The sequence below is a fragment of the Oncorhynchus clarkii genome, chromosome 1, assembly GCF_045791955.1.
Source record: "Oncorhynchus clarkii lewisi isolate Uvic-CL-2024 chromosome 1, UVic_Ocla_1.0, whole genome shotgun sequence".
Taxonomy (NCBI): domain Eukaryota; kingdom Metazoa; phylum Chordata; class Actinopteri; order Salmoniformes; family Salmonidae; genus Oncorhynchus; species Oncorhynchus clarkii.
The window spans coordinates 91,851,490-91,871,922 of NC_092147.1; the positions used below are offsets into that span (position 1 = coordinate 91,851,490).

Consider the following 20,433-nt stretch of genomic DNA (forward strand, 5'->3'; position numbering starts at 1 on the left):
ATGTGTATGGATATATTGAAGCAACATCTCAGTTAAAGCTTGGTTGCAAATGGGTCTTCGGACATCGGATGGGGCCACAGTGTCTCCTGACCCCTCCTGTCTCAGCCTCCAGTATTTATGCTGCAGTAGTTTGTGTTGGGGGGCTAGGGCCAGTTTGTTATATCTGGAGTACTTCTCATGTCCTATCCGGTGTCCTGTGTGAATTTAAGTATATTCTCTCTCTTTTTTTTCTCTCTCTCGGAGGACCTGAGCCCTAGGACCATGCCTCAGGACTACCTGACATGATGACTCCTTGCTGTCCCCAGTCCACCTGGCTGTGCTGCTGCTCCAGTTTCAACTGTTCTGCCTGTGATTATTACTATTTGACCATGCTGGTCATTTATGAACATTTGAACATCTTGGCCATATTCTGTTATAATCTCCACCTGGCACAGCCAGAAGAGGACTGGCCACCCCACATAGCCTGGTTCCTCTCTAGGTTTCTTCCTAGGTTTTGGCCTTTCTAGGGAGTTTTTCCTAGCCACCATGCTTCTACTCCTGCATTGCTTGCTGTTTGGGGTTTTAGGCTGGGTTTCTGTACAGCACTTTGAGATATCAGCTGATGTACGAAGGGCTATATAAATACATTTGATTTGATTTGACAATGACCCCAAGCATACTTCCAAAGTTGTGGCAAACTGGCATAAGGACAACAAAGTCAAGGTATTGGAGTGGCCATCACAAAGCCCTGACCTCAATCCCATAGAACATTTGTGGACAGAACTGAAAAAGCATGTGCGAGCAAGGAGGCCTACAAACCTGACTGTTACACCAGCTCTGTCAGGTGGAATGGGCCACAATTCACCCAGCTTATTGTGGGAAGCCACCCAAAACGTTTGACCCAAGTTAAACAATGTAAAGGCAATGCTACCAAATACTAATTGAGTGTATGTAAACTTCTGACCCACTTGGAATGTGATGAAAGAAATACAAGCTGAAATAAATAATTCTCTCTACTATTATTCTGACATTTCACATTCTTAAAATAGCGGTGATCCTAACTGACCTAAGACAGGGAATTATAATTAGGATTAGATGTCAGGAGTTGTGAAAAACTGAGTTTAAATGTATTTGGCTAAGGTGTATGTGAACTTCTGACAAATTATTAGGACATGTAAACACCTTAATTGGCGTCCCATCAGTGTATTTAAGGTGTTTACATGTCCTAATAATTTGAAAGATTGCTCAGAAAACAAGGTGTTTTAACCAGTGTATGCTTCGATTTTGTCCTTATGGCAATTAAGACAAGCAGAGTAAGGTGCTAACATGACTATTGTATAATCTGCCTACTGCCATAATTTAATATCAAATTATTCCTGGTCATATAAACAAACTCATTGAGGCTATCTCCATTTTAAAGTAGTCCATGTTCTTCAGTAGAGCAAGCTTCCCTCTAGCGCGAGTAAAGTGAGTGCGGAACAACTGAAAGTATGTGTCTTAGAAATAGTTATCATCTACACACAAACTGAGAATTAAATATACTTCCCAAAAATAACGTTGTCGCTATGGTAGAACATTTATTTGGATTTCTGTATTTATCAGAGTACCATTATGTATGATTTGATTTCAGATGTGTCCATGTAAACATGATTATTAGGCAAGTCGTTCTTGCAAAGCATGTAAACGTTTTAATATATTATATTAATCCGACTATCCACAATAATCGCATTATATGCATGTAACCTTTCTCATTGGCGCTGCCCATGTCACAGATACAGAAACGTTTTGCAACAGAATCGGCATAATGATTACACCCCTGCTGTATCCTGTGCACGTGACGATTAAACTTTGATTTGATTTTGAGTGCAGATTGAATTTGATGATGATTGATTACTAATGCCTGGCAAGTAAAGTCTGTGCTTGCAAGTTCTGTCTGACTATCACGTGACGAGTTGCTGGTTGCTTGAGATAGAAGTAGCTGGTCGCGACATTGAGCTCCGTTGTGAATGCAGTACAGTATTAGCTGCCACTAACAGAAAAGATGGTGGTGTATAGTGCTAAAAACTAAATGTTTGACAGTACATGCTACGTGAGGTGTGACAGTTATCCAGCCAGGTGGAGGAGCAGGTACAGTAGCTATGTGGGTGTTCGGTTATGGCTCTCTGATCTGGAAGGTGGATTTTCCCTATGAGGAGAAGCGGATCGGCTACATTTTAGGCTTCAGCCGGCGCTTCTGGCAAGGCAGCACCGACCACAGGGGAGTGCCAGGCAAGGTGACGTATCTATCTGTATGGATGACTAGTGAAGGGAGTGTAAGTTTATTATTAAGTAACAGTCTATGTTGACTAGTGGTGATATCCAGCTAGCTACATAACTGCTCTACAGCATCTGAACTGTAATACGGTGACTGGAGGCTCAATGCTGTTGACCTCTAAAGGTTGTATTTATTAAAGCTCAATCAGCTCCTCCCTGTCTTCTCTTTTCAGCCTGGCCGAGTCGTGACTCTGGTGGAGGACCCAGAGGTGAGCTGCCACATAGTTACTTACACCTGTGTGTGTGTGGTAATGTAACCGGTGTGACATGGCAACTAGTCCAACACTCTAACCACTAGGCTACCTGCCACCCCATGTGCCGAATACAACAGGTGTAGTAGACCTTACCGTGAAATGCTGAATACAACAGGTGTAGTAGACCTTACTGTGAAATGCTGAATACAACAGGTGTAGTAGACCTTACCGTGAAATGCTGAATACAACAGGTGTAGTAGATCTTACCGTGAAATGCTGAATACAACAGGTGTAGTAGATCTTACCGTGAAATGCTGAATACAACAGGTGTAGTAGACCTTACCGTGAAATGCTGAATACAACAGGTGTAGTAGATCTTACCGTGAAATGCTGAATACAACAGGTGTAGTAGACCTTACCGTGAAATGCTGAATACAACAGGTGTAGTAGACCTCACAGTGAAATGCTGAATACAACAGGTGTAGTAGACCTTACAGTGAAATGCTGAATACAACAGCTGTAGTAGACCTTACCGTGAAATGCTGAATACAACAGGTGTAGTAGACCTCACAGTGAAATGCTGAATACAACAGGTGTAGTAGACCTCACAGTGAAATGCTGAATACAACAGGTGTAGTAGACCTCACAGTGAAATGCTGAATACAACAGGTGTAGTAGACCTTACAGTGAAATGCTGAATACAACAGGTGTAGTAGACCTCACCGTGAAATGCTGAATACAACAGGTGTAGTAGACCTCACCGTGAAATGCTGAATACAACAGGTGTAGTAGACCTTACCGTGAAATGCTGAATACAACAGGTGTAGTAGACCTTACAGTGAAATGCTGAATACAACAGGTGTAGTAGACCTCACCGTGAAATGCTGAATACAACAGGTGTAGTAGACCTTACAGTGAAATGCTGAATACAACAGGTGTAGTAGACCTTACAGTGAAATGCTGAATACAACAGGTGTAGTAGACCTCACCGTGAAATGCTGAATACAACAGGTGTAGTAGACCTCACAGTGAAATGCTGAATACAACAGGTGTAGTAGACCTCACAGTGAAATGCTGAATACAACAGGTGTAGTAGATCTCAGTGAAATGCTGAATACAACAGGTGTAGTAGACCTTACTGTGAAATGCTGAATACAACAGGTGTAGTAGACCTCACAGTGAAATGCTGAATACAGCAGGTGTAGTAGACCTTACCGTGAAATGCTGAATACAACAGGTGTAGTAGACCTCACAGTGAAATGCTGAATACAACAGGTGTAGTAGACCTCACAGTGAAATGCTGAATACAACAGGTGTAGTAGACCTCACAGTGAAATGCTGAATACAACAGGTGTAGTAGACCTCACCGTGAAATGCTGAATACAACAGGTGTAGTAGACCTCACAGTGAAATGCTGAATACAACAGGTGTAGTAGACCTCACAGTGAAATGCTGAATACAGCAGGTGTAGTAGACCTCACAGTGAAATGCTGAATACAGCAGGTGTAGTAGACCGTACAGTGAAATGCTGAATACAACAGGTGTAGTAGACCTCACAGTGAAATGCTGAATACAACAGGTGTAGTAGACCTCACAGTGAAATGCTGAATACAACAGGTGTAGTAGACCTCACAGTGAAATGCTGAATACAACAGGTGTAGTAGACCTTACAGTGAAATGCTGAATACAACAGGTGTAGTAGACCTCACAGTGAAATGCTGAATACAACAGGTGTAGTAGACCTCACAGTGAAATGCTGAATACAACAGGTGTAGTAGACCTTACAGTGAAATGCTGAATACAACAGGTGTAGTAGACCTCACAGTGAAATGCTGAATACAACAGGTGTAGTAGACCTCACAGTGAAATGCTGAATTCAGCAGGTGTAGTAGACCTCACAGTGAAATGCTGAATACAGCAGGTGTAGTAGACCGTACAGTGAAATGCTGAATACAACAGGTGTAGTAGACCTCACAGTGAAATGCTGAATACAACAGGTGTAGTAGACCTCACAGTGAAATGCTGAATACAACAGGTGTAGTAGACCTCACAGTGAAATGCTGAATACAACAGGTGTAGTAGACCTCACAGTGAAATGCTGAATACAACAGGTGTAGTAGACCTCACAGTGAAATGCTGAATACAACAGGTGTAGTAGACCTTACAGTGAAATGCTGAATACAACAGGTGTAGTAGATCTCAGTGAAATGCTGAATACAACAGGTGTAGTAGACCCTACAGTGAAATGCTGAATACAGCAGGTGTAGTAGATCTTACTTACAAGCCTTTATTAACCAACAATACAGTTCAAGAAATAAAGTTAAGAAAATATTTATAAAGTAAAGTACAAAAATCAAAAAGTAACACAAAAAAATGACATAACAATAACGAGGCTCTATACAGGGGGCACCGGTACAGAGTCAATGTGGAGGCTATATACAGGGGGTACCGGTACAGAGTCAATGTGGAGGCTATATACAGGGGGCACCGGTACCAAGTCAATGTGGAGGCTATATACAGGGGGTACCAGTACAGAGTCAATGTGGAGGCTATATACAGGGGGCACCGGTACCAAGTCAATGTGGAGGCTATATACAGGGGGCACCGGTACCAAGTCAATGTGCAGGCTATATACAGGGGGCACCGGTACCAAGTCAATGTGGAGGCTATATACAGGGGGCACCGGTACAGAGTCAATGTGGAGGCTATATACAGGGGGCACCGGTACAGAGTCAATGTGGAGGTTATATACAGGGGGCACCGGTACAGAGTCAATCTGGAGGCTATATACAGGGGGTACCATTACTGAGTCAATGTGGAGGCTATATACAGGGGGCACCGGTACAGAGTCAATGTGGAGGTTATATACAGGGGGCACCGGTACAGAGTCAATCTGGAGGCTATATACAGGGGGTACCAGTACAGAGTCAATGTGGAGGCTATATACAGGGGGCACCGGTACCAAGTCAATGTGGAGGCTATATACAGGGGGCACCGGTACCAAGTCAATGTGGAGGCTATATACAGGGGGCACCGGTACAGAGTCAATGTGGAGGTTATATACAGGGGGCACCGGTACAGAGTCAATCTGGAGGCTATATACAGGGGGCACCGGTACCAAGTCAATGTGGAGGCTATATACAGGGGGCACCGGTACCAAGTCAATGTGGAGGCTATATACAGGGGGCACCGGTACCAAGTCAATGTGCAGGGGTACAGGTTAGTGTTTAAATACTGGAGAGTTGAGACCAAATCACGGACGCTGGACAGAGTGGATTCCAGTTGTAACAAAAGACAGTTTTAATGAGTCAGAGATATCTTGTCCCGCAGTTTTACGTGCACGGACCTAGTTCACATAACTCGGCAAGGAGTCAGGTGAAAAAGAGGCCTTATACAACGGTTACATTCATTTTTATACATAGAATAAAGTAGGTGGAGTCTTGTCGTTTCGGTCTTCTTGACTGGTCGGAGGGTTGGAGGCGGGCCTTGCTCTAGCCAGAGCAGAAACCCATTGGTGCACAGCAGAGCCTTATCCTGAGCATCCGACCAATAGAGGGGGTCAGTCTTGTGGCTGGGTGTATGTGTTCTTGCGACGGAATGTCTTTGTTTATATGAGCTATTTGTATGAATATTTATATAACATTAGTCGAGGTCATTTGTAAAATGTGCATAGATAATAAACAGCGAGTAACAGCAGTGTAATAACAAAGGGAAGGGGGGACAATGTAAATAGTCCGGTGGCCATTTGATTAATTGTGTAGCAGTATTATGGCTTGGGGGTAGAAGCTGTTAAGGAGCCATTTGGTCCGAGACTTGGCTCTCTGGTACCGCTTACCGTGCGGTAGCAGAGAGAACAGTCTATGACTTGGCGCTCTGGTACCGCTTGCCGTGCGGTAGAAGAGAGAACAGTCTATGACTTGGCGCTCTGGTACCGCTTACCGTGCGGTAGCAGAGAGAACAGTCTATGACTTGGGTGACTGGAGTCTTTCACCATTTTTTTAGGCCTCCCTCTGACACCGCCTAGTATATAGGTCCCGGATGTCAGGAAGCTTGGCCCAAGTGATGTACTAGGCTGTGAGGTTCTGGGGACCCATGCCAAATCTTTTCAGTTTCCTCTGAGGCGGAAAAGGTGTTGTCGTGCCCTCTCCACAACTGTCTTGCTTGGTGTGTTTGGACCATGATAGTTCGTTGGTGACGTGGACACCAAGGAACTTGAAACTCTCGACCCACTCCACTCCAGTACGTCGATGTTAATGGGGGCCTGTTGGGCCGTCCTTTTCCTGTAGTCCACAATCCGCTCCTTTGTCTTTTTCACATTGAGGTAGAGGTTGAGGTCTCTGACCTCCTCCCTATAGGCTGTCTCATCATTGTCTGTGATCAAGCCTACTACTGTTGTATCGTCAGCAAACTTAATGATGGAGTTGTGCTTGGGCCACGCAGTCATGGGTGAACAGGGAGTACAGGAGGGGACTAAGCATGCACCAGTGTTGAGGATCAGCGTGTGTTGTTGCCTACCCTTGCCACTTGGGTGCGGCCCGTCAGGAAGTCCAGGTTCCAGTTGCAGAGGGAGGTGATCCTTGGCTTAGTGATGGGGTCCTTGGCTTATTGATTAGCTTTGTCGGCATTTTGGTGTTGAACGCTGAGCTGTCGTCAATGAACAGCATTCTCACATAGGTGTTCCTGTTGTCCAGGTGGGAAAGGGCAGTGTGGAGTGCGATTGAGATTGCGTGATCTGTTGGGGCGGTATGCGAATTGGAGTGGGTTTAGGGTTTCCGGCATGATGGTGTTGATGTGAGCCATGACCAGCCTTTCAAAGCGGAAGCTCTAGCCTTTAGCTCGGTGCAGATGTTGCCTGTAATCCATGGCTTCTGGTTGGGAAATGTACGTACGGTCACTGTGGGGACGACATTGTCGATGCACTTATTGATGAAGCCGGTGACTGAGGTGGTATACTCCTCAATGCCATTGGATGAATCCCGGAACATATTCCAGTCTGTGCCACCAAAACAGTCCTGTAGCGTAGCATCTGAGTCATCTGACCACTTCCGTATTGAGCGAGTCACTGGTACTTCCTGCTTTAGTTTTTGCTTGTAAGCAGGAATCGGGAGGATAGAATTATAGTCAGATTGGCCAAATGGAGGGCGAGAGAGAGCTTTGTATGCGTCTGTGTATGGAGCAAGGGTGGTCTAGAGTTGTTTGCTTATGGCCTTATACAGCTTGTTAAGTGCAGTCTTAGTTTCAGCATCGGTTTGTGGTGGTAAGTAGACGGTTACAAATAATATAGATGAGAACTCTCTTGGTAGATAGTGTGGTCTACAGTTTATCATGAGGTGAGCATTCTCTCTGCTACCGTACTCTAGGTGAGCAATACCTTGACTTCTTTAATATTAGACATCGCTCACCAGCAGTTATTGACAAATAGACACACACCCCCGCCCCTCGTACCTGACGTAGCTGCTCTCTCCTGCCGATGCATGGAAAATCCCTCCAGCTCTATATTATCCGTGTCATCGTTCAGCCACGTCTCGGTGAAACATAAGATATTACAGTTTTTAATGCCCTGTTGGTAGGATAGTCTTAATCGTAGATCGTCCAGTTTGTTTTCCAATGACTGCACGTTGGCCAATAATACGGAGGGAAGTGTTGGTTTACCTACTCGTCGGCAAATTCTTACAAGGCACCCCGCCCTCCTCCCCCTTTTCCTCTGTCTTTTCTTCACGTTGATGATGGAGATTTGGTCTAGTTAGAGGTGGGTAATCGCTATTCTGATGTCCAGAAGCTGTTTTCGGTCATAAGAGACGGAAGCAGCAACATTATGTACAAAATGAGTTACAAAACAATGTGAAAAAATTAACTAAATAGCACAGTTGGTTAGGAGCCCGTAAAACGTCAGTCATCCCCTCCGGCGGCATTATGAAGTAGTTGTTTCACTTGCTCTGCAAGGACGGCGTCTTTTGTGGAGTGGAAGGTAAGAGGGATAGAAGCAACACTGTTCCAGTAACAGTCTAGGTCCAAGGTTCGAAGCAGCTTCTACCCCCAAGCCATATGACTCCTGAACATCTAATCAAATGGCTACCCAGACTATTTGCATTGCCCCCCCCCCCCTTCTTTTACGCCACTGCTACTCTCTGTTATTATCTATGTATAGTCACTTTAATAACCAACATGTACAGTTGAAGTCTAAAATTGACAAACACTTAGGTTGGAGTCATTAACTTGTTTTTCAACCACTCCACAAATTTCTTGTTAACAAACTATAGTTTTGGCAAGTCGGTTAGGACATCTACTTTGTGCATGACACAAGTAATTTTTCCAACAATTGTTTACAGACAGATTATTTAACTTATAATTCACTGTATCACAATTCCAGTGGGTCAGAAGTTTACATACACTAAGTTGACTGTGTCTTTAAACAGCTTGGAAAATTCCAGAAAATTATGTCATGGCTTTAGCACCTTCTGATAGGCTAATTGACATAATTTGAGTTAATTGGAGGTGTACCTGTGGATGTATTTCAGGGCCTACCTTCAAACTCAGTGCCTCTGCTTGACATCATGGGAAAATGTAAAGAAATCAGCCAAGACCTCAGAAACATATTTGTAGAACTCCACAAGTCTGGTTCATCCTTGGGAGCAATTTCCAAACGCCTGAAGGTACCACGTTCATCTGTACAAACAATAGTACGCAAGTATAGCACCATGGGACCAAATCAATCCCAGAACAACAGCAAAGGACCTTGTGAAGATGCTGGAGGAAACAGGTACAAAAGTATCTATATCCACAGTGAAACGAGTCCTATATCGACATAACCTGAAAGGCCACACAGCAAGGAAGAAGCCACTGCTCAAAAATCTTGGTCGCAAATGGGTCTTCCAAATGGACAATGACCCCAAGCATACTTCCAAAGTTTGTGGCAAAATGGCTTAAGGACAACAAAGTCAAGGTATTGGAGTGGACATCACTGAAAAAGCGTATGCGAGCAAGGCCTACAAACCTGACTCGGTTACACCAGCTCTGTCAGGAGGAATGGGCCAAAATTCACCCAACTTATTGTGGGAAGCTTGTGGAAGGCTACCCGAAAGGTTCGACCCAAGTTAAACAATTTAAAGGCAATACTACCAAATACTAATTGAGTGTATATAAACTTCTGACCCACTGGCAATGTGATGAAAGAAATACAAGCTGAAATAAATCCTTCTCTTTACTATTATTCTGACATTTCACATTCTTAAAATAAAGTGGGGATCCTAACTGACCTAAGACAGGGAATTTTTACTAGGATTAAATGTCAGGAATTGTGAAAAACTGAGTTTAAATGTATTTGGCTAGGGTGTATGTAAACTTCTGACTTTAGCAGTACATTTTACCTCGACTAACCGGTGCCCCCGCACATTGACTCTGTTCCGGTACCCCTCTGTATATAGTCTCGCTATTGTTATTTTATTTCTACTCTTTAATTACTTGTTCCCTTTTAATTCTTATTCGTATTTTTTAAACTGAATTGTTGGTTAGGGGCTTGTAAGAAGGATTTCACTGTAAGGTCTGTTGTATTCAGCGCATGTGACTATTACAATTATTTTTGATTCCAGACTACAGACCTCTAATATAGATGTCCTCAGATTTGTCTTCTGTCCTTGTCTCTGCTGGCCAGTTCTCCCTTTGTCAGTGTAGCTTCCAAACAGCATGCACAGCATCTCAGTGGCTGTTAGCATATCCAGCACAGCGTCTCTTTGGCTGTTAGCCTATCCAGCACAGCGTCTCATTGGCTGCTACCCTATCCAGCACAGTGTCTCATTGGCTGTTAGCATATCCAGCACAGCGTCTCTTTGGCTGTTAGCCAATCCAGCACAGTGTCGAAGCTAGCTAACAAGACCCTCCTTCCTCTGATTTAGTTATTGCACAGTTGTCGCTGCTAATTTCCATAAACCTGGGACTTTCTGAGCTCTGGTCACCCGAGCTCTTCGCCGTCAACAGTCACTGAATGTCTTCCTGTGTCTCCTTCAGTGACTGGTCTCTGGTAGTTTTATTGGTAAAGGTTGTGCCTGGTATAACTGGGCTTCTCTCTCTCACTCTCTCAGGGTTGTGTCTGGGGCGTGGCATACAAGCTGCCGTCTGGCCGAGAGCAGGAAGTGAAGTGTTTCCTTGACTACCGGGAGAAGGGCGGTTACCGCGTCATCGCAGTGAACTTTCACCCCCGACCCTCCGTGACCCCCACACGACACACTGACACTCTCCCTGAACCCAGCCAGGCTCTGCTCTACATCGGTTCTAATGACAGCCCTGACTACCTGGGTCCCGCCCCCCTGGAGCTGATAGCCAATCAGATTGTAGATGCTGTCGGACCAAGTGGACGAAACACTGAATACCTGTTTTCATTGGCTGAGGCGCTGAGGACCCTCCTCCCTGAAGACTCAGACACACACCTCTTCTCTCTCGAAGACCTGGTTAGAGAGAGACTAGCACACACACTTACTACATGTGTGTCAGTAAACCATCGCAGGGATGCTGTAGATTGTCAGTCATGTGATTGTCTCCAGGACCATTCAGAGCTGGGTTAAGGTTAGGGTTAGGACCGTTCAAAGCTGGGTTAGGGTTAGGACTGTTCAGAGCTGGGTTAGGGTTAGGACCGTTCAAAGCTGGGTTAGGACCGTTCAGAGCTGGGTTAGGGTTAGGACCATTCAGAGCTGGGTTAGGGTTAGGGTTAGGACCGTTCAAAGCTGGGTTAGGGTTAGGACTGTTCAGAGCTGGGTTAGGGTTAGGACCGTTCAGAGCTGGGTTAGGGTTAGGACTGTTCAGAGCTGGGTTAGGACCGTTCAGAGCTGGGTTAGGGTTAGGACCGTTCAGAGCTGGGTTAGGGTTAGGGTTAGGACCGTTCAAAGCTGGGTTAGGGTTAGGACCGTTCAGAGCTGGGTTAGGGTTAGGACTGTTCAGAGCTGGGTTAGGGTTAGGACTGTTCAGAGCAGGGTTAGGGTTAGGACCGTTCAGATCTGGGTTAAGGTTAGGACTGTTCAGAGCTGGGTTAGGACTGTTCAGAGCTGGGTTAGGACTGTTCAGAGCTGGGTTAGGGTTAGGACTGTTCAGAGCTGGGTTAGGACTGTTCAGAGCTGGGTTAGGGTTAGGACTGTTCAGGGCTGGGTTAGGACTGTTCAGAGCTGGGTTAGGACTGTTCAGAGCTGGGTTAGGGTTAGGACTGTTCAGAGCAGGGTTAGGACCGTTCAGAGCTGGGTTAGGACTGTTCAGAGCTGGGTTAGGGTTAGGACTGTTCAGAGCTGGGTTAGGGTTGGGACTGTTCAGAGCTGGGTTAGGGTTGGGACTGTTCAGAGCTGGGTTAGGGTTGGGACTGTTCAGAGCTGGGTTAGGGTTAGGACTGTTCAGAGCTGGGTTAGGACTGTTCAGAGCTGGGTTAGGACTGTTCAGAGCTGGGTTAGGACTGTTCAGAGCTGGGTTAGGACTGTTCAGAGCTGGGTTAGGACTGTTCAGAGCTGGGTTAGGGTTAGGACTGTTCAGAGCTGGGTTAGGACTGTTCAGAGCTGGGTTAGGGTTAGGACTGTTCAGAGCTGGGTTAGGACTGTTCAGAGCTGGGTTAGGGTTGGGACTGTTCAGAGCTGGGTTAGGACTGTTCAGAGCTGGGTTAGGGTTAGGACTGTTCAGAGCTGGGTTAGGGTTAGGACTGTTCAGAGCTGGGTCAGGGTTAGTAGAATATGTACCAAACCTGCCAGGTCAGTGTTACTTTTTGCTGCGTTCAAAACAACTGGGAATTCGATAAAAAACGAGCTCTGACTTAGGAGAAATCGATTTGAATGGTCATCCAACTCGGGCCTCTTTCTAGAGCTCACTGACGTCATGATTTGACCTTATATTTTTTACAAATTCCCAGTAGTTTTGAACGCGGCATTAGTCTTATCTCTAAGGACTGGTTTACTGTTCGAGATCTCTCACTTTCCAGCGATGTCATTTAAACCTGTCTTCACGCTCCAGTGATGTCATTTAAACCTGTCTCACGCTCCAGTGATGTCATTTAAACCTGTCTCACGCTCCAGTGATGTCATTTAAACCTGTCTCACGCTCCAGTGATGTCATTTAAACCTGTCTCATGCTCCAGTGATGTCATTTAAACCTGTCTCACGCTCCAGTGATGTCATTTTAAACACTTGTCTCAGTCTCCAGTGATGTCATATTAAATAGCTGTCTCACTCTTCAGTCCATATAGACGGGTTGGTTATTTAGCAACAAAACTGACGCATTGAGGTAGTATGTACAGTTGAAGTCGGAAGTTTACATACACTTAGGTTGTAGTCATTAAAACTTGTTTTTCAACCACTCCACACATTTCTTGTTAACAAACTACAAACTATAGTTTTGGCAAGGAGGTTAGGACATCTACTTTGTGCTTGACACAAGTAACTTTTCCAACAATTCTTTACAGACAATTCATTGTATCACAATTCCTGTGGGTCAGAAGTTTACATACATGAAATTGACTGAGCCTTTAAACAGCTTGGAAAATTTCAGAAAATGATGTCATGGCTTTAGAAGCTTCTGATAATTGACATCATTTGAGTCAATTGGAGGTGTACCTGTGGATGTATTTCAAGGCCTACCTTCAAACTCAGTGCCTCTTTGCTTGACATCATGGGAAAATCTAAAGAAATCAGCCAAGACCTCAGAATTTTTTGTTGTTGAACTCCACAAGTCTGGTTCATCCTTGGGAGCCATTTCCAAACGCCTGAAGGTATCACGTTCATCTGTACAAACAATAGTACGTAAGTATAAACACCATGGGACCACGCAGCCATCATACCGCTCAGGAAGGAGATGCGTTCTGTCTCCTCGACATGAACGTACTTTGGTGCGAAAAGTGTAAATCAATCCCAGAACAACAGCAAAGGACCTTGTGAAGAGGATGGAGGAAACAGGTACAAAAGTATCTATTTCCATAGTAAAACGAGTCCTATATCGACATAACCTGAAAGGCAGCTCAGCAAGGAAGAAGCCACTGCTCCAAAACCGCCATAAAAAGCCAGACTACGGTTTGCATCTGCACATGGGGACTTTTTGGAGAAATGTCCTCTGGTCTGATGAAACAAAAATAGAACTGTTTGGCCATAATGACCATCGTTATGTCCGATGGTCACTCTGACAGAGCTCCAGAGTTCCTCAGTGGAGATGGGAGAACCTTCCAGAAGGACAACCATCTCTGCAACACTCCACCAATTAGGCCGTTATGGTAGAGTGGTCAGAGAGAAGCCACTCCTCAGTAAAAGGCACATGACAGCCCGCTTGGAGTTTGCCAAAAGGCACCTGAAGAATTTCAGACCTTGAGAAGCAAGATTCTCAGGCCAAAGATTGAACTCTTTGGCCTGAATGCCAAGCAGAGGAAACCTGGCACCATCCCTACGGTGAAGCATGATGGTGGCAGCATCACGCCTGGAGGAAACCTGGCACCATCCCTACGGTGAAGCATGGTGGTGGCAGCATCATGTCTGGAGGAAACCTGGCACCATCCCTACGGTGAAGCATGGTGGTGGCAGCATCATGCTCTGGGGATGTTTTTCAGTCGTAGGGACTTGGAGACTAGTCAGGATCAAGTGAAAGATGAACGGATCAAAGTACAGAGAGATCCTTGATGAAAACCTGCTCCAGAGCTCTCAGGACCTCATCCAAACCAGCCAGAACTTGAAAGGATCTGCAGAGAGGAATGGGAGAAACTCCCCAAATACAGGTGTGCCAAGCTTGTAGCGTCATACCCAAGAAGACTGGAGGCTGTAATCACTGCCAAAGGTGCTTTAACAAAGTACTAAGTAAAGGGTCTGAATACTTATGTAAATGTGATATTTTGGGGGTTTTTGCCAACTTTTCTAAAAACTTGTTTTTGCTTTGTCGATATGGGGTATTGTGATGTCATTATGGGGTATTGTGATGTCATTATGGGGTATTGTGTGTAGCTTGATGAGGGGGGAAAAAACATTTAATACATTTTACACTAAGACTGTAAATTAACAAAATGTGGAAAAAGTCAAGAGGTCTGAATACTTTGCGAAGGCACTGTAGATGGATATACAGAACCATGTCTATCATTTGGCTGTATGTATTTTTTAATATAGGCCTGTTGTAAGTGTGTATTATTGTTGCTCCACCATCTTTATTGCAAAAAGAAATACAAGTACAAACAACTTCAAGCTACATGTTATTTTGACAGAGGTAATAAACTGTCCATTGATCAACACAGCAATTGATAAAACAAGACCTAGTTTGAAACACAAGTGGTTCTGAGCTTACGTCAATATTGCACAGGTAAGCTAATCATTCAAAATGTATTCCAATCACTCACGCAATACAGAAACCCAGCCTAAAACCCCAAACATAGAGAAATGCAGATGTAGAAGCATGGTGGCTAGGAAAAACTCTCTAGAAAGGCAGGAACCTAGGAAGACACCTAGAGAGGAACCAGGCTCTGAGGGGTGATCAGACCTCTTCTGGCTGTACCGGTTGGAGATTATAACTGTGCATAAGGCATAAGGCTAGATTCTTCTTCAAGATGTTCAAACGTCCATAGATGACCAGCAGTGTCAAATAATATTCACAGTGGGTGTAGAGGGTGCAAAAGGTCAGTACCTCAGGAGTAAATGTCAGTTGGCTTTTCATAGCCAAGCATTCAGAGGTCGAGAGGTGCGGTAGAGAGAGAGAGTCAAAAATAGCAGGTCCAGGACAAGGTAGCACTTCCGGTGAACAGGTTAGGGTTAGGGTTAGGGTTAGGGTTCCATAGCTGCAGGCAGAACAGTTGAAACTGGAACAGCAGCATGACCAGGTGGACTGGGGACAGCCAGGAGTCATCAGGCTAGGTAGTCCTGAGGCATGGTCCTAGGGTTCAGGGAGGGAGAGAGGGAAAGAGAGAGAATTAGAGGGATCATACTTAAATTCACACATGACACCTGATAAGACAGGAGAATTACATCAGATATAACAGACTGACCCCAGCCCCCCAGCACATGAACTATTGCACCATAGATACTGGAGGCTGAGAAGGGAGGATCGGGGGACACTGTGACCCCGACCGACAATACCCCTGGACAGGGCCAACCAGGCTGGATTTAACCCCACCCACTATGCCAAAGCACAGCCCGCACACTACTAGATGGATATAAACAGACCACCAACTTACTACCCTGAGACCAGGCTGAGTATAGCCCCCACACCACTAGAGGGATATCTACCACCCTACTACCCTGAGACAAGGCTGAGTATAGCCCCCACACCACTAGATGGATATCTACCAACCTACTACCCTGAGACCAGGCTGAGTATAGCCCCCACACCACTAGAGGGATATCTACCACCCTACTACCCTGAGACCAGGCTGAGTATAGCCCCCGCACCACTAGAGGGTTATCTACCACCCTACTACCCTGAGACCAGGCTGAGTATAGCCCCCAAACCACTAGAGGGATATCTACCATCCTACTACCCTGAGACAAGGCTGAGTATAGCCCCCACACCACTAGAGAGATATCTACCACACTACTACCCTGAGACAAGGCTGAGTATAGCCCCCACACCACTTGAGGGATATCATCAGACCACCAACCTATTACCCTGAGACAAGGCTGAGTATAGCCCCCACACCACTAGAGGGATATCTACCAACCTACTACCCTGAGACAAGGCTGAGTATAGCCCACAAAGATCTCCTCCACCACACGGGCCCGAGGGGGCGCAAAACCGGACAGGAAGATCACGTCTGTGACTCAACCCTCTCAAGTGATGCACCTCTCCTAGGGACTGCATGGAAGAGCACTAGTAAGCCAGTGACTCAGCCCCTGTAATAGGGTCAGAGGCAGAGAATCCCAGTGGAGAGAGGGGAGACAGCCAGTCAGAGACAGCAAGGGTGGTTCCTTGCTCCTGTGCCTTTCCGTTCACCTTCACACTCCTGGGCCAGACTACACTCAATCATATGACCCACTGAAGAGATGAGTCTTCAGTACAGACTTAAAAGTTGAGACCGAGTCTGCTTCTCTCACATGGATAGGCAGACCTTTCCATAATAATTGAGCTCCATAGAAGAAAGCCCTGCCTCCAGCTGCTTAGAAACTCTGCGTCTTGTGAACGTAGCGTACGTGTAGGTATGTACGGCAGGACCAAATCAGAAAGATAGTTAGGAGCAAGCTCATGTAATGCTTTGTAGGTTAGCAGTAAAACCTTGAAATCAGCCCTTGCTTTGACAGGAAGCCAGTGTAGAGAGGCTAGCACTGGAGGAATATGATCACATTGTTTGGTTCTAGTCAAGATTCTAGCAGCAGTGTTTAGCACTAACTGAAGTTTATTTAGTGCTTTATCCGGGTAGCCGGAAAGTAGAGCATTGCAGTTGTCTAACCTAGAAGTGGCAAAAGCAATGAAACATTTTTCTGCAATATGTTTGGACAGAAAGTTTCAGATTTTTGCAATGTTACGTAGATGGAATAAAGCTGTACTTCAAACAGTCTTGATATGTTCGTCAAAAGAGAGATCAGGGTCCAGAGTAACGCCGAGGTCCTTCACAGTTTTATTTGAGACGACTGTACAACCATCAAGATTAATTGTCAGATTCAACAGAAGATCTCTTTGTTTCTTGGGATCTAGAACTAGCATCTCTGTTTTGTCTGAGTTTAAAAGTAGAACATTTGAAGGGACCCAAAGAAGGGCCAAATGTATACAGAATGGTGTCGTCTGCGTAGAGGTGGATCACCAGTAGCAAGAGCGACATCATTGATGTATACAGAGAAGAGAGTCGGCCCGAGAATTGAACCCTGTGGTACCTCCATAGAGACTGCCAGCGGTCCGGACAACAGGCCCTCCGATTTGACACACTGAACTCTATCTGACAAGTAGTTGGTGAACCAGGCGAGGCAGTCATTTGAGAAACCAAGGCTGTTGAGTCTGCTGATAAGAATGCTTTTTTTTACCTTTATTTAACTAGGCAAGTCAGTTAAGAACAAATTCTTATTTTCAATGACGGCCTAGGAACAGTGGGTTAACTGCCTGTTCAGGGGCAGAACGACAGATTTGTACCTTGTCAGCTCAGGGATTCGAACTTGCAACCTTTCGGTTACTAGTCCAACGCTCTAACCACTAGGCTACCCTGATTCGAAAGCCTTGGCCAGGTCGATGAAGACGGCTGCACAGTATTGTCTTTTATCAGTGGCGGTTATGATATTGTTTAGTACCTTGAGCGTGGCTGAGGTGCACCCCTGACCAGCTCAGAAACCTGATTGCACAGCGGAGAAGGTACGGTGGGATTCGAAATGGTCAGTGATCTGTTAGTTAACTTGGCTTTCGAAGACTTTAGAAAGGCAGGGCGGTATGGATATAGGTCTGTAACAGTTTGGCCGCGGCAGCTTTCCAATCTTTAGGGATCTCGGACGATACGAAAGAGAGGTTGAACAGACTGGTAATAGGGGTTGCAACAATGGCGGCGGTTTAGAAAGAGAGGGTCCAGATATTATGTGTACAGTGACTGCAATTCAAAGGCATCATGCTAATGTTACTACTTATCTTTGGCTGGTGGAGGTCCTGATGAACCACGTCCAGATAAAGCATCATGTTAATGTTACTACTGGTTGGCTGGTGGAGGTCCTGTAGAACCACGTCCAGATAAAGCATCATGTTAATGTTACTACTGGTTGGCTGGTGGAGGTCCTGTAGAACCACGTCCAGATAAAGCATCATGTTAATGTTACTACTGGTTGGCTGTTGGAGGTCCTTTAGAACCACGTCCAGATAAAGCATCATGTTAATGTTACTACTGGTTGGCTGGTGGAGGTCCTGTAGAACCACGTCCAGATAAAGCATCATGTTAATGTTACTACTGGTTGGCTGGTGGAGGTCCTGATGAACCACATCCAGATAAAGCATCATGTTAATGTTACTGCTGGTTGGCTGGTGGAGGTCCTGTAGAACCACGTCCAGATAAAGCATAATGTTAATGTTACTACTGGTTGGCTGGTGGAGGTCCTGTAGAACCACGTCCAGATAAAGCATAATGTTAATGTTACTACTGGTTGGCTGGTGGAGGTCCTGTAGAACCACGTCCAGGTAAAGCATCATGTTAATGTTACTACTTATCTTCGGCTGGTGGAGGTCCTGTAGAACCACGTCCAGATAAAGCATCATGTTAATGTTACTACTTATCTTCGGCTGGTGGAGGTCCTGATGAACCATGTCCAGATAAAGCGTCCGAGGGGAAAAAATTGAATGAAAAAAGTTGAGCGAGGGTAAAAAATGTAAATATAAACAGTAATTAAAAAGTACAAACCGTAAAGTTGGCAGGTAGCAAAGTAAGGTTAGCAACAAACCGCACAGCAGCACGTAAACAAGTCTACAAGTTGTGACCGGAAATGACTACAACACTAGAACTACAACACTAGAACTACAACACTAGAACTACAACAATTGAACTAAACTATTATAATTATTAGAACAGTAGATCTAGAACAGTAGAACTAGAACAGTGGAGCTAGAAACAGTATAACTAGAACAGTAGAACTATAATTAGAGCAGTAAATATAGAACAGTAGAACTACAACAATTGAACTAAAATATTATAATTATTAGAACAGTTGAACTAGAACAGTAGATCTAGAACAGTAGATCTAGAACAGTGGAACTAGAACAGTAGAACTAGAACAGTAGAACTACAATTAGAAGAGTATATCTGGAACTGTAGAACTACAACTGTAGAACTACAACAGTAGATCTAGAACAGTAGATCTAGAACAGTAGAACTAGAACAGTGGAACTAGAACAGTAGAACTAGAACAGTAGAACTATAATTAGAACAGTATATCTGGAACTGTAGAACTACAACTGTAGAACTACAACAGTAGAGTTACAACTAGAACAGTAGATCTAGAACAGTGGAACTAGAACAGTAGAACTAGAACAGTAGAACTACAATTAGAACAGTATATCTGGAACCGTAGAACTACAACTGTAGGACTACAACAGTAGAGCTACAATTAGAACAGTAAATATAGAACAGTACATCTAGAACAGTGGGACTAGAACAGTGGAACTAGAACAGTGGAACTAGAACAGTATAACTAGAACAGTAGAACTACAATTAGAACAGTATATCTGGAACCGTAGAACTACAACTGTAGGACTACAACAGTAGAGCTACAATTAGAACAGTACATCTAGAACAGTGGAACTAGAACAGTGGAACTAGAACAGTGGAACTATAACAGTATAACTAGAACAGTAGAACTACAATTAGAACAGTATATCTGGAACCGTAGAACTACAACTGTAGGACTACAACAGTAGAGCTACAATTAGAACAGTAAATATAGAACAGTACATCTAGAACAGTGGAACTAGAACAATGGAACTAGAACAGTAGAACTAGAACAATAGAACTACAATTACAACAGTACATCTGGAACTGTAGATCTAGAACAGTAGAACTAGAACAGTAGAATTAGAACACTAGAACTCCCTGGTCAAGTCATCATGATGATACAGCTATAAGGACAGACTAGACAGTGCTTCCTCTAGCTGCCTTTGACAGCAATACTGTAAATTTACAGCACCAGTCAAAAGTTTGTACATATTCATTCCAGGGTTTTTTTTCCTATTTTCTACATTGTAGAATATTAATGAATACGTCAAAACAATGAAATGACACATTTTGAATCATGTAGTAATCAAAAAAGTGTTGATGTCTTCATTAATATTCTACAATGTAGAAAATAGTCAAAATAAAGAAAAACCCTGGAATGAGTAGATGTGTCTGAACTGTTTGAATGTGTGTTGGTGCAAGCGTCAACATATGTAGGACTCATTACCTCTCACAGTGGAACCAGCAGATGGAAAGGAGATTGGAGAGATTAATCTGTGACTCAGCAGGACAGAACCGCACACACATACACACACATACACACATATACATACACACACACTTATAGCTAAC

At 44.5% G+C, this 20,433-nt stretch overlaps 2 protein-coding genes across 4 annotated transcripts in view; both read left to right on the plus strand.

Annotated features, from left to right (window-relative positions):
• Positions 1–1,914: 1,914 nt before the first annotated feature.
• Positions 1,915–12,693, plus strand: LOC139413949 (putative glutathione-specific gamma-glutamylcyclotransferase 2). 3 transcript variants are annotated; one of them, XR_011634859.1, is made up of 6 exons: positions 1,915–2,252; positions 2,466–2,501; positions 10,565–11,186; positions 11,648–12,026; positions 12,101–12,519; positions 12,647–12,693. XR_011634859.1 is itself a non-coding variant. In XM_071161843.1 (3 exons), the coding sequence occupies exons 1-3, from the start codon at positions 2,118–2,120 to the stop codon at positions 11,042–11,044; spliced, it is 651 nt and encodes a 216-aa protein (XP_071017944.1). In that variant the 5' UTR covers positions 1,915–2,117; the 3' UTR covers positions 11,045–12,693. The 3 variants fall into 3 exon arrangements, 1 of the variants encoding a protein (XP_071017944.1); XR_011634860.1 differs by having other exon boundaries at positions 10,565–11,105; positions 11,690–12,519; XM_071161843.1 differs by having other exon boundaries at positions 10,565–12,693.
• A 1,388-nt stretch (positions 12,694–14,081) lies between these two features.
• Positions 14,082–20,433, plus strand: part of LOC139411368 (thrombospondin-2-like) — a 71,521-nt gene continuing 65,169 nt past the window's right edge. Inside the window, 1 exon segment of the mRNA XM_071157690.1 lies at positions 14,082–14,208. Coding sequence (XP_071013791.1) covers positions 14,082–14,208 — 127 coding nt within the window.

What these genes read in the sequence shown, in the direction of transcription:
- LOC139413949 (XM_071161843.1), top strand. Translation starts at nt 2,118, where the DNA reads ATGTGGGTGTTCGGTTATGGCTCTCTGATCTGGAAGGTGGATTTTCCC. An exon ending in ACAGGGGAGTGCCAGGCAAG is followed by an intron (nt 2,253 to 2,465) that starts GTGACGTATCTA and finishes TTCTCTTTTCAG; the next exon opens with CCTGGCCGAGTCGTGACTCT. An exon ending in CTCTGGTGGAGGACCCAGAG is followed by an intron (nt 2,502 to 10,564) that starts GTGAGCTGCCAC and finishes TCACTCTCTCAG; the next exon opens with GGTTGTGTCTGGGGCGTGGC.